The sequence below is a fragment of the Bufo bufo genome, chromosome 9 (genome assembly GCF_905171765.1).
Source record: "Bufo bufo chromosome 9, aBufBuf1.1, whole genome shotgun sequence".
NCBI lineage: Eukaryota > Metazoa > Chordata > Amphibia > Anura > Bufonidae > Bufo > Bufo bufo.
In genome coordinates this window covers 200,523,193-200,536,344 of record NC_053397.1, presented here as the reverse complement: position 1 = coordinate 200,536,344, position 13,152 = coordinate 200,523,193, and the positions used below count along the sequence as shown (strand labels likewise).

Genomic DNA, 13,152 nt, shown 5'->3' with positions numbered 1-13,152 from the left:
CTGACATGGGGGGTAATGATGGATGGGGGCTGACATGGGCATGATGGGGTGCTGATGGCTGACATGGGCATGATAGATGGGGTGCTGACGGCTGACATGGGCATGATGGATGGGGTGCTGACATTGGGTGCTGACGGCTGACATAAGGTCATGATGGCTGACATGGGGGGCATGATGGATGGGGGCTGACGGCTGACATGGACATGATGGATGGAGTGCTGACATGGGGGGCTGATGGCTGACGGCTGACATGGGGTGCTGACGGCTGACATAGGGGCATGACGGCTGACATGGGGGGCATGATGGATGGGGGCTGACAGCTGACATGGGCATGATGGATGGGGTGCTGACGGCTGACATGGGGGGCATGATGGCTGACATGGGGGGCTGATGGCTGACATGGGGGGTAATGATGGATGGGGGCTGACATGGGCATGATGGGGTGCTGACGGCTGACATGGGCATGATGGATGGGGTGCTGACGGCTGACATGGGCATGATGGATGGGGTGCTGACGGCTGACATGGGCATGATGGATGGGGTGCTGACGGCTGACATGGGCATGATAGATGGGGTGCTGACATGGGGGGCTGACGGCTGACATAGGGGCATGACGGCTGACATGGGGGCATGATGGATGGGGGCTGACATGGGCATGATGGATGGGGTGCTGACTGCTGATATAGGGGGCTGATCTGAGGTATGATTAACATTGGGGGTCTGATTGGTGGTCTGACCTGAGGTATAATGGAAAATATTGTTTCTGATTATACTCCTCTAAAACCTATGTGCATCTTATAGGGCGAAAAGTACAGTCCTCAAACCAGATCGAAGATATCAGGACCACACAGAGGAGAAGCCAGCTGCTGCAGACAGAACCAGGACCAGGTGAGCTGCGGGCGGGGCGGTGGGAGAAGGGGGTCACCGAGATGTAGCTTCGCTTGTGTTGCCAAAAAATCCTTGCACAGGCTCTGGTCACGTCCACGTGACAGGGCCGGTGCAAAGAGTCCCACAGTACCCGACCTATGTGGATACTTGCATGCACAATATTCTCAATAAAAACTTATTGAAACTAAAAACAGTGTACCATCCTATGTATTTTCGGTTTTAAAAATGTGGCTCTCAAAATAAATTTCAATCGTGGTTTTGGCGAGATTTGGCTCAGTTGAAAAAAAAGGTTGCCCACCACTGCACTAGGGTAATAACTGAAGTGTGCATAAGTCACATTTTTCAGCATTTGCTTTTATCAGTGTGATGAGCTGAATGCTCAGAGCCACCAGTCTGCTGCTGGTGACATTGGACAAGGACTGTGTGTTATCAGCAGAATACAAGGGAGAAGCAGAATGAATCTGAGTCTGCTGTCTCTGCGTAAGAGCAGGGTTATTTTTACCTTTTGATCCCTGTGGATTGCATTATTTTAACCTTAGAATTACACTGCTGACTCTTCTGTATGCACATCTGCTGCCGCCGCCTTCAGCACGGCGTAGGTCCTGCATTATTCATGAGAGAGGCTTCCATTTGTGCGGCAGGAATCCAATAATAGCCAGTGTGCTATATACCGTACCTTCTGTGCCTATAGAAATACATGCAGCCCACTTTGCAAACTCATACTCGTGTAGATTACGTGTAGGCATGGGGTGCACTGTGGATTATAAAGTAAGTTGCGATAGAGTAATAAAGGTTTGCAAAGAGGAGACAGAAAAGCTAATAGACCATAGCATCACTGGAGAAAAGATGGCTGAAAAATAAAACTATGACCCTTTAATTACTACCAGTCAGAAGATATAATCCATTTCATGTACCATATAAAGTCTAGCCATTGCCAGGTATCATAGAAAACAACATTTGCATCTTTATTAAAGATTACGGACGCCTTAGACATGGAGGTAAGTGAAAAAAGCTGCACTGGTTTAGTTTGCAATCATTCATCTTCAGACCTCCTAATATTCAGTCTGCAACCTGCTCCTATTTTCAGACTTTTCTCAATGTGGACATGTCCCTCCTAGTAATACATGCTTGGTCAGTGTGTCCAGGATGCTGCTGTCTTTCCCCTACACACTGCCTTGTGCGTGCTTTCCTTCTGTCTACAGTTCGATCTACAGTCGGTGTGAGATGTCCTTCCTTGGGTGTTTTCGTCTCTCCCCACTCACATTTCTTGTGTACAATCTCCTGCTGCTCTTTCTAACACTAACAGAAGGGGGGAGAGCAGATTCAGCAGCAGCACCAGCAGCTAGGTGAAGGACTTACACACGCTCTACAGTAGCAAAGTGGTAGGACATTTTCGGTGAAGATTGTTTAGAAGGTCGCTTCATTTTGTATTTAGGAAGCAAACAAACGAAAAAAGAAAAAATCAGTCGGCTCAGTAGTGATTGTCTTTGTCTTCATTAAGATGTTCTGCACTCAAGTGTATTGGTCAGGTTGGGACTTTGGCGATAGACTTTTAAATAGGTAGATATGTTGGAAAATTTGGTCATAGAATAGTGGACTATTGGACCTTTTAGGGATGTCAGGGTCAGAAGATGTCTTATTTTATTCATTTATACAGCGCTAACATATTCTGCAGTGGTGTACAATCTCTGTACAGCGCTCACTTCAGTTCCTGGCCCCATTGGGGCTCCCAGTCTAAATTCCAAATTAACATATCTCCATTTTTCCAAATGTGGGAGGAAATCTGGAGAAAACCTACAGATACATAGGAAGGACATACACACTCCATGCAGATGTATGGCCAACCTTAGCCATCTGCACTAGGTACTGCCCAACCGCTCTAATGTTATACAGTTTCCAAGCTCAGTTCCACATTTGAAAGTGTCCTTGAGGAGATTATTTGCTGAGAGTATCCCATTGCTGCGTAATGAATAGCTGACCAGGACAATCTATGCTGCGTGCTGCTGGTGCCCAGATGCCATTGCATGTGTTTTTTTGTTTTTTTTTCTCTTACGATCCTTTATTATAAAGTAGTGTCACATGGGGATAAATACATATTTTACATTGTCTGCTGTTTGGTGGTGGTTATAATAACATAGTCACCTTCAGATAACAATAGTGCACTCACTTTTCATCCCGCACATCCTGCAACATTCACCAGATACACTGTTTCATCTTCATCAATACCTAATTGCCTTTTGTAGGCTTTTTTTTTTTGTTGCCCTTGGATACAAACTAAGCTTCAATTCTATTCAATAGACTGAGCGCAAGCAGAAATGAGTTTAGAAATGATTTGGCTTCATAATGTTAATGTGTGATTGAGATGCAAAGAAGGAAGCTGGAAACGTGGAATATTATATTTAGAAAAATACTTGAATGTTTGTCTAAAAGCAGGAAAAGCTTGCAGAGGATGTGAGCGTTTATGTTACGACAAAGGTGTACATATGGGTTTGTCATGTTCAATGGTGTAGGGAGGATAATGAGGGGTGTAGTGTTCTTTGTCTAAAGAAAGCGCTGTAGCAGTGGTATTAGTAGTCAATTAGTAGTATTATAGTCATGCCAATGGGTGAGGTCACATTGGGAGGTGGTGTCTACATAAAATGTAGTAGAATTGTCTCATGGCCATTCTCTTTGATCACATCATGGGTGGAATGTGTAGTGTCTATGTATACAGTGTAATAGCATTTTTATTATAGGCATGCCCAGTGGTTGTGTCATGTTGGGGTAAGTTCTATGTCTGCGAAGAGTATAGTACAGTTGTATTGTGGTCATGTCCAACAAGTAGATCATGTTGGGAGGTATAGTGTTTTACAGAATGTATATAGTAAAATAGTATTGTATTATAGGCCATGTTGGGAGGTATATGTACAGTATAGAATATAAAATAATTGTATTGTGGTCATGCCCAATGGTCAGGTCATGTCAGAAGGTGTAGTGTTCTAGGTGTAGAATAGAATTGTATTGTAGTCATGGCCAGTGGTCAGGTTATGTTGCAAGGTGTAGTTTTCTATATGTATAGCATATTAGAATTGTATTATAGTCATGTTCATACGGCTTGGCATGTTGAGAGGTGTTGTCATCTATATATAGAGTAAAATACAACTGTACTGTGGTCATGCCCAGTGGTCAGATCATGTTGGGAGGTGTTGTGTTTTATAGATATAGTATAATAGAATTGTATTGTATTATGGTCACATTGGAAAGTATAGTATAGTGTTCAGTGTATATGCAGCCTACTGGCCTGCAGGGGAGGTGTAGTGGTTGGAAACTGGAGAGGATAGGAGTAAAAATGGTGGCATTGAGGGTGTAGGGTGCAGTAGGGTGTAGTACACCATAGTAGCTAATTCCTTCTGTCGTGCAGTCAGAGAAGTGTGCACCCTTTCTTCCCCTAGGACACACTCTGGACTTTTGGAGGCTCCTGTCTGGCGGTCCTGGTCCCCTTGATGTTAGGTGGGTGAGTATCAGAGTGCAAGGCAGGAGGGCTGGAGTAGGGAGCCCGCAGATGGATAGTGGAGCCAATCAGGCCCAATTGGTTATAATAAATATAATTTCTCTTTACTAAGCAATTGATGGAAGTTACAGTAGAAATCTAAGTAAAAGGCACATTTCTCAGGTTTTGCACAGAGTAGACTGTTCTTAAAGGTTGCATCTAGGAGGCGGCAATGACGGTAGTAGTCCCCCTGAGTCTTTCTCTAGATACAGTATGCAATCCTTCCAAATAAACCACAGGCGTTCAGTTACTCCTAATATACTTTGTGCATTTCTCAGTAGCGGGGCACACTCATAGATTCGGATGGCTAGTCCATCTCAGAAATGTCGCAGGCACCAGAAGCAATTGACCCTTTCCACATGCAGTTAAGTCTATTGCCATAAATGTGCTTTTACCTTACTGTCTCTATGCAGCACAACCTTTAAAATGGTTCACAAGCTTCTACAAATATTCAATGCTTTCTTTTTCTCAGAAGTAGTTGTCAGCAAAGTTGCTCTTTCTGGCAGCTTTCCATTTTCAGGAATGATATTTTCCTGGATAAGACTTCTCTTTAGTGGCCTACTTGGCAGAGCTCATCAAAGAAGGTTATGCTCTGCTGGTTAGGAACTCTCTTGGCAGAACACACCAACACAGGTCTTGTCTGTAGTTCTACTGACTAGGAACTCTCTACTCTTAAAGCCAAGAGAGGGGGGAGGGGGTCAGAACCAGCCTGTTCCCCAGCAACCAACTAAAGACTGCCAGTTTTAACTACTTCTTACCTATATATAACCCTTTGGTATAAACAGTGCACAAATCATCATCACAGCAAACATTTTGAAGTGGCGAACCGGAGTATAAACATTTTAACAGTGAATCACTGTATTAACCCTTTATCAGTGAACCAGTGGGTCACTGCCTACATAGTATATTAAAATTGTATTATAGTGATGTTGGAAAAGTGTAGGTCTCCATGTATATATTACTGTATTGTGATCTTGCCTAGTGGTCTGATCATGTTGGGAGTTATGTCCATAGGACTGGGCATGTTAGGAGTTGTGTTCTTTGTATAGAGTATAATCAAATTATATTATGCTGAGGTCCAGTGGGCAGATCATATTGGGAGGTTTAAAGTTTTCTGTATATAGTATAATGGGAGTGTTCTAGGTAGATTCATTGGTATGGTCTTGGGAGTTGTAGTGTTGTGTGTAGAGTAACCTGTATTTAATGGATGCAATATTATGCACATTTTAACCCTTTTGAACTACAGTATCATTTCCATGCGAAAATAGCTTCAGTTCTTTTATAGAAATCATGCTTCTCACTGCCGAGACCCAATTTCCTATTTCTTAGACCAGGAAGACATGATGGTTATTTCTGAACACAAAACAGAACGTATTGAGCTGCAATTGTGATTGTTGCAAATAGCATAAACTCTGCTAGTCTTCAAAAGCATAAAAAGTTTATAATTTGTTCATCATTCAGTAATATCAATTTCCTCTCATAGCAATAAGATTAACGGGAGCTATAATGACATTGCCCAACGTTCCTAGGAACACATATACAGTGCAAATTGCCACCTCCTTGAGAAGACCACCACCTTATCCAAATCAAATTTCCTTTGACTGATTGTGAGTTTCACAATATATTATGGATAGTGGCCATCTACTTTGAGAAAACCATCTGCCAAGAAGACCACTTTTCAATGCAATTTTAGGTGGTCGTCTAAAAGAGGTTTCATTGTAGCAAACAAACAAATTCAAAGGGTTGTCTAGGATTAAAACAAAATGTAAAGCCAGGAAATGAATAGTAAAAAAACAGGATTAAAATAATAAAATAAAAAAAAAAGCAAAATATAGAAATTATTAAAATTTGAATTCTGGCTTGACCGATTCTGGTCCAAATCAATTTTACCCAAATTGAAAGTGCCTGAAAATTTGTGTATGACATTCCAAAGTTGCCTAAGACTCAGGTTTTTTTCTCTCTTGCTTCTTACTTTTTAAGTAAAATTTTTATTATTATTCTTTCTCTTTCTCCAAAATTTGCCCAAATGGAATCAGCAAAAATTTGGATTTGGATTCACCTCAAATTTTTATAAAATTTCTGTCAAATCTCATTTGTTTAGCATCAATTTGCTAGCAAAATACTCATCTGTTTAATCCGCACAGATGCCACTCCGGGGGCTCCCCGCGGCCGATCTACACACAGCCAGTGATTGACACGTGATCAGATGCACGGAAGTAACTAAAGACCGGCAGGGAGCACCGAAGCGGTGGCTCTAGAGCAACAGAAAATCTAAACCTTTTCCTGCTAATAGAAAAAAAACAAGCTACCAGTTTATCCTAGACGACCCTTTTAATATTTAAGCTTGATGAAATTTAGGTAGAAGTCCCCTCTATTTCCTAAAATAATTGCTAAAACTATTGGTGCTGAGGGCTACTGCATGAGATTGTGACATGCGAAATGAAATCTTATCGGATATGGAGAACAGTTGCCATTTGTACAATGATTTTAATCGCCTATTTATTTAATGGCTGTAGCCAATTTGAGTGAACATCAATACTTCATTTCTAATCACATCCTATGTAAGAGCTTGCGCAGACAAGCTGCCAGCCATTAGTGGTTAAGGAGGAGGTTGCCGAAAACTTGTAGGTGGTTGCTGAATGTGCAAAGTATAGGGCAGCGAATAGATATTTTAATAAGGATAATTGACAGTCTCCTCAGTCTTATAAATAGTTAGTTGCTGAGTTGTTATTCTTTCATGGGCTTCAAAATTTGTCTCTGCACACCGTGAAAGTTGAAAATCGGATCGTTCTCTGATGTCCGGTATAGAATAGCTACAGAAAATCTAGTGCTTAGTGCCTCTGCACCTTCCTTACAGGGGTTGTGCAGGATACTGATATTGAAAGCTGACATATTGGCGGGGGTCTGACACCCACCACCCGTGTCGATTATCTGTTACCATGTAGCTTCAGCACCAGTAGTCAGTGCCAATACTACATAGCTCCATTCATTCTGTAGTGGATAGAAGTTGTAACTACAGCACTGGTCCCATTGAAGTGAATGGGAACAGCACTGGAGTTACACACTCTATCCACTGCACAATGGATGGACCTGTGTAGCTCAAGCACCAACGTCTGGAGCCTGAACGACAGGGTAACAGCTGATCAGCGGAGGTATGGGATGTAGGACCCCCACCAATCTGATATTAATGGCCTATCCTGAAGACAGACCTTCAATACTAAAATCCTTTGAGGGTCAGACATCTCTTTATGGTTCCAGCTTGAACCAAACAAACGTCTAGACAAAATCTAGGCAATTCATACCCTTAGACATTTAGATTTTCCAATTTACAGCCTCTATAAGGCAAACAACATTTTTTGAAAAAACCACACTTCAGGTTTTGATAGGGATGATAGGGATAACTTTACAAGATATTACATTGCGGATGAGATGATTCACCTTAGGAATTCAAAAGAAGGACAAACACCCAAAGGGCCTAGTGGACATGTTTTCCATATTCTGGGAGGGTGCTAGGACGAAGGGTGCCAATAAGCTACTTTGCTTTGGCTGGTGTATATAGATACAGGGTATTCTCTTTATTATCAAAACTTTATTATAACTCTTCCTTCTGATGCTTGTCAAAATATACTCCCTCTACCCTGTACCTGGGACCTCATGCCATGCCAGACCCTCCATCCCCCGAATCCATATTTCACATTGCCATTAAATTTCATCTTGCTTGCTCAGCTTTTTTCGGAACTCCACATTCAGTGAATGAACAGAGTTGTGAATGTGTCTCCATTCACAGCCGCTGCAAGATAGGGCTGGACCCAGAGGTGGAAACTGCACCTATTGGACATTTATGGAGTATGGATATGCTGTTAATATTAAGATGAGAATACCCCTTTAAAGGGATTGTTCACTTCTGGGGACCTTTTCTACAGACCCCACATCCTGGCTTGACCTGGAGCGGGAGTCGTACTTAACTTATCCCTGCCACTATGTTTCAGCTCCGTAGCTCCCCCTCACGCTTTGCATGTCTCAGATCTCCCGGCGTCAACATCCGATTTGACACGGATCACATAGCCGCCGCAGCCAATGACTGGCTGGAGGAGTAACGTGTCGCCCATGTGACCCAGTGACATGAGACCAGGGTGACACATCACTGCAATGGCAACGTGATCCATGGAAAGCCAGATGTTGAAGCGGGGAGACCTAAGATCTGCTGTGACACAGGGGGAGTTGATGGAGCCAGAGCCCAATGGCAGGGATCAGGTAAATATGGTTCAGCCAGGCTGGTGGGGGGGTGGAAAACGTCCCCAGGGGTGAACTGAACAACGCGTTTAAGCATACAGTGTATACCTAACCTGGGGACTACTCCATTGGTGGTGTTACACCCACTGGTACAGTGCTATAAGGACATCTGATAGATACCTCAATACAGAGAGGTCTACCTGAAGCCATCATTGCCTTTTCTATCCTAGATTGTACAGAGCATTTTTATACTGACATTGCAGAGGTCTCGCGGACATAAAGACGCATGTGTGATAAAATGACCATTCTTACTGAGGATTTTTCATACTAATCAAGAGGAAGGTCTTGTTAAAAATTCATTGCTTCCGTTATGAGATCGTAGTGCCTCGGGCCAGCTTTCCTGCCACAAACCAATAAATGTCATTAAAACCAGAAAAACCCTCTTCTCCTAAACACATTAAAGGCCTTAGTCCTCGCTAATTTTACATGACAGGTTGAAATGTTTATCTGTTCAGAAAATTTCACGGTTGCCTTTTAACAAGATCAGTGCATATCGTTCCAGCCTCTGTTCTGACTGTCATAACAAAAAAGAAGGTCCTTTGACCTTCATAGCTTGGTCAACCTTGGTGAAGATCATTTCTATGTAAATCATGTTTTCAGTCGGATAAGATGATTGTTCCCTAATTTGCTGTTTCTTTTCCATCTAGGGCAGAGTCTAGGATATGGATTTGTTAATTACATTGATCCAAAGGATGCAGAAAAAGCCATTAACACTTTAAATGGACTCAGACTACAAACCAAAACCATCAAGGTGAGGACACATCTATGTTAACGCTCAAGCTTAGGGATGTTATAATGTTTTCTTTTGTAACAGTTGTGCTGTAAACATTGTTCTGAAGAACATTATATAACCTATCTATGATATAATCACTTAAAGGCCACCTTATGAAAGAAAAGATTCAACATTTCATGGTGACTTGTCAGAGGGATATGAGCCTAGACCTAGCATCTGAGTGGTTAAATGTCCATGATCGACGTTGTCTCCAGTCATGGATGCTTGCAGTGGAAAACAGCAGCACTTGCCGGCTGTGGGGGGCATCTTTAAAGAGAATGTGTCATCAGAAAATGACTGCTTATTAAGTTAAACATATTTTTATTTTTAATTTTTTTGTTTTCATGCCACTATCTATTATAAAGGGGGGAAAAAAACATAAAATTCTTCGGTTTTTGCCCAGGCCACTAAGGTGCCACTTCTTGGTTTGTACAGATCACTTAACTGCAGTCATCTGCTTATCATTACATGCAGAATTAGAATGACAAATATCACCTCTATATATCAATAACACAGGATCCACCATTCGCAGTAGGTGATATCACAGCTTATCTACTCCCTCCTGACGTCTGCACAGGTCACAGAGCATGCCCACATAATTCCCTCCTGTCCATTGTGTCTATGGTCCATGGTGGCTGCTGTAAAGCACATCTCTAAATGCTCAGGCAAGATGGCCACCCCCATAATCATGTTGAGTAAATAGAATTTAAAATACAATTAGAAATTGAGATGTGTCGCTATCTAGTTATAACTGGCAGAAAATTTTTTATAGGAGACACATTCCTTTTAAAGACCCGACATATCGTGTGCATGTAGGGGAGAGGTTGGGAAGGGGTTAAATTTGATCGATCAGCTTAATGTGTAGCTTCCTAGCTGTCTTACATTTAGACCATTTTCTATGCCTAAAATGAAAAGGGCTTGTCGGGCCACCCCCACTTTTTGAGACCTGGCGTGAGTGCGGAAAGGTCGTAGACTGCAGCATAGAGGACCGTTGTGCCCCAACCCGCGACAGAAATATGCCTAATATAGACATATTTCTGTTCAATAAATGACCCCGGTGTATTCATGAGCAGAGGGATCAGGGTGCTGGTTGTCATGTATACACTGCAGTCTGTCAGTCCCTGCAGAGAGCAGCTCTTTCTAACAAACCTACAACCCGCCCTGTACCTCACATGGGTCCAGAGATCTCCCCATTCATTGTTCCAATTACTCTGTTAGATTTATATCAAGGTGGCAGCTCGGGTGCCCTTTCTGCCGCAGCTCACAGGGTGTGTCCTTTGTGCTAGAGCACTCTCCCTATCACAGCTCAAGATGGATGATACTGAGCATGTGCGTCCACCTCAGTGAGGTGGACAGAGAAAAAATGAAAAAACAAAACAAAACAAAGGTGGCGCTATACAGTTACATTTTATTGAATAACTTATTGTCTATACTAAATGTTTAATCACATGCAATTACAGAAGTATTCAGATTCAGGTGCTGGTTTGAAAACTGCTAAATATTTTTTGTGGGACAACCCTTTTAATATATTTGAGGTCACCATGTTCTGTAATGGACCTATAATATAGTGTTATAGAGAAGGCACTTCAAAATGTCTTACTAAAAAATGCATTTCTGTGAAACCAGACCAGAAATAGGATTTTTTCTTTTCCCTTTTTTTTTTTTTTGTTCGCTGGCTTTCTTCCTATCTGGCATTGCAGCTATTCTTGCAGACTGGAAGCTGAAATCACAAAGCAATGTTTGACCTACAAATGACATTTGAGATACATGTTTCCAAGACTGAATTTTACAAGCAGTATTTACAGTTACTATGAGCGCTGAACTAGAAAACCCACATTCAGCCAATCATACAAAACTGCAAGTCCGTCTTTCTTTACCCGTTCTGCTGAATCTAACATTAGTCACATTCTCAGTGTTGAGTCAACAGCTATTTTTGTAACGCAGAACAGATAAAGATGGAAACCGATCATTTGTGTTTGGGGGGTTGGTCGCCTTTGATGCGTCTGAAGGGGGATCTAATGGATATCAAGACTAATGGAAAGCTATTTTTTTTTGCACAGTTTTTTTTTTGTGTCAGACCTATTGAGTACTGTATTTCTATTGACTGTTGTTTGGCGACTTGATATTTAACCACTTGCCGGCTGCATAGGGCTCTGCAGGGACGTATTTTATGAACATCCTTGCTGAGTTTGCAGCTGCATGAAGATCAGCAGAGAGAAGTCAGAGACAGTTTATTACTAGAGATGAGCAACTTTTTAAAAAATTCGATTCGGCCGGTTCACCGGTTTGAAAAACTTTGGTTAGTTCCGAATTTATTCTCTGTGAATTTTGTTTAAAAACGGCTATTTCCTGGCTGCAGAGAGCCTTTATAATGGTGTAGAACACTGTGCCATGCAGTAACACACATAGGGAGTCTGCTGTGGTAGTGAAACAATACTGTGTGTCCGTATGACATGCAGATGACAGGCGTCGCACTTAGAATCACTGCACACTTCACTTATTTGGGCAGTCACAGGGCCAAAACTGACCAAATAACTCAAGTGTGAACTCAGCCTTGCAGGTCGATGTTAGCGCCAAGAAGAAGCGCACTCGTTTTACACCGTCGTCAGCTGATTCCACATAGATGTCTACAGAATCTGTTCTATTAAATGCTAATGCAAGTAGAGCCCCCCTGACAGAGTGAAGAGGGGGTCAGCAGTACGTTTGTGTTGACGTCACTAATATACACCACAAAAAGCTTTAGAACATATAACTGCACCGCTGAACGGCAAATATATTTTTCTTTTGGCCCTAATACACGCCACAAAAGGCTTTAGAACATATAACTGCACCGCTGAACGGCAAACATATTTTTCTTTTGCCACTAATACACGACAAAAAGGGCTGTAATTTTCCAACTTCACCACACAACGGCTAATAAGCCGTATTTTTCCCACTAATACAAGCCAAAAAATGCTTTAGTACATATAACTGCACCGCACAAGGGCAAATAAGAAGTAGAAATATTTCCTTATAATAAACCCTGTAATGGCTGTATCAAACAACACTTGCACCCTAATAACAAGAACGGTTTGCTGGAATTACAGAGCTGTATAATGGCAATTTGGATCCGCAGTCAGTGCAGCAAGGTGTAATAGGATTGTTCCTATTACTCAGGCTATAACCTTCACTACTAAACCCTGTTCAACATAAATGATGTGGAATGATTCCTCCCTATCCTTTCCCTACACCTTGAATAATCTTTCCCTGCACTTGTACATTGTTTTTTAGCACAATAAAGTTTTTCCTAGCACTGTCCCTAGCGCCTGCTGACGTCTGTCCCTGCATTAAGTACACTGGTAAATGGCAGAATCCAGAATGGCTGAGGCTATTTATAGGGCTGTGACATCACAGGGCTGGCTGGCTGCTGATTGGCTGAATGCTTGGCATTATGAGTGATCCCGCCTTCCCAGAGTTCCTTGCTCCATGTGCTCATACGTGCAACAGCCATTTTAGGAAACAATGCGATTCGTTACCACGAAGCGTGAGGAAATTCAGATTCGGTGCGAATCAAATTTTTTTCTGAAATTCAGATCAAATTCCACTTTGTCAGTTTCGATTTGCTCATCTCTATTTATTACCATCCCTGCCTTCCCGATCACAGCCTACATAGTGGCTATGATGCTTCCTG

At 42.2% G+C, this 13,152-nt stretch overlaps 1 protein-coding gene across 5 annotated transcripts in view; it reads left to right on the top strand.

Annotated features, from left to right (window-relative positions):
- ELAVL4 (ELAV like RNA binding protein 4) overlaps positions 1 to 13,152 on the top strand; it is a 92,786-nt gene that overhangs the window by 62,904 nt on the left and 16,730 nt on the right. For all 5 annotated transcript variants that reach the window (XM_040406961.1, XM_040406963.1, XM_040406964.1 and 2 more), the window contains one exon: positions 9,358 to 9,461. In XM_040406961.1, coding sequence (XP_040262895.1) covers positions 9,358 to 9,461 — 104 coding nt within the window. The remainder of the gene's footprint in view (positions 1 to 9,357; positions 9,462 to 13,152) is intronic.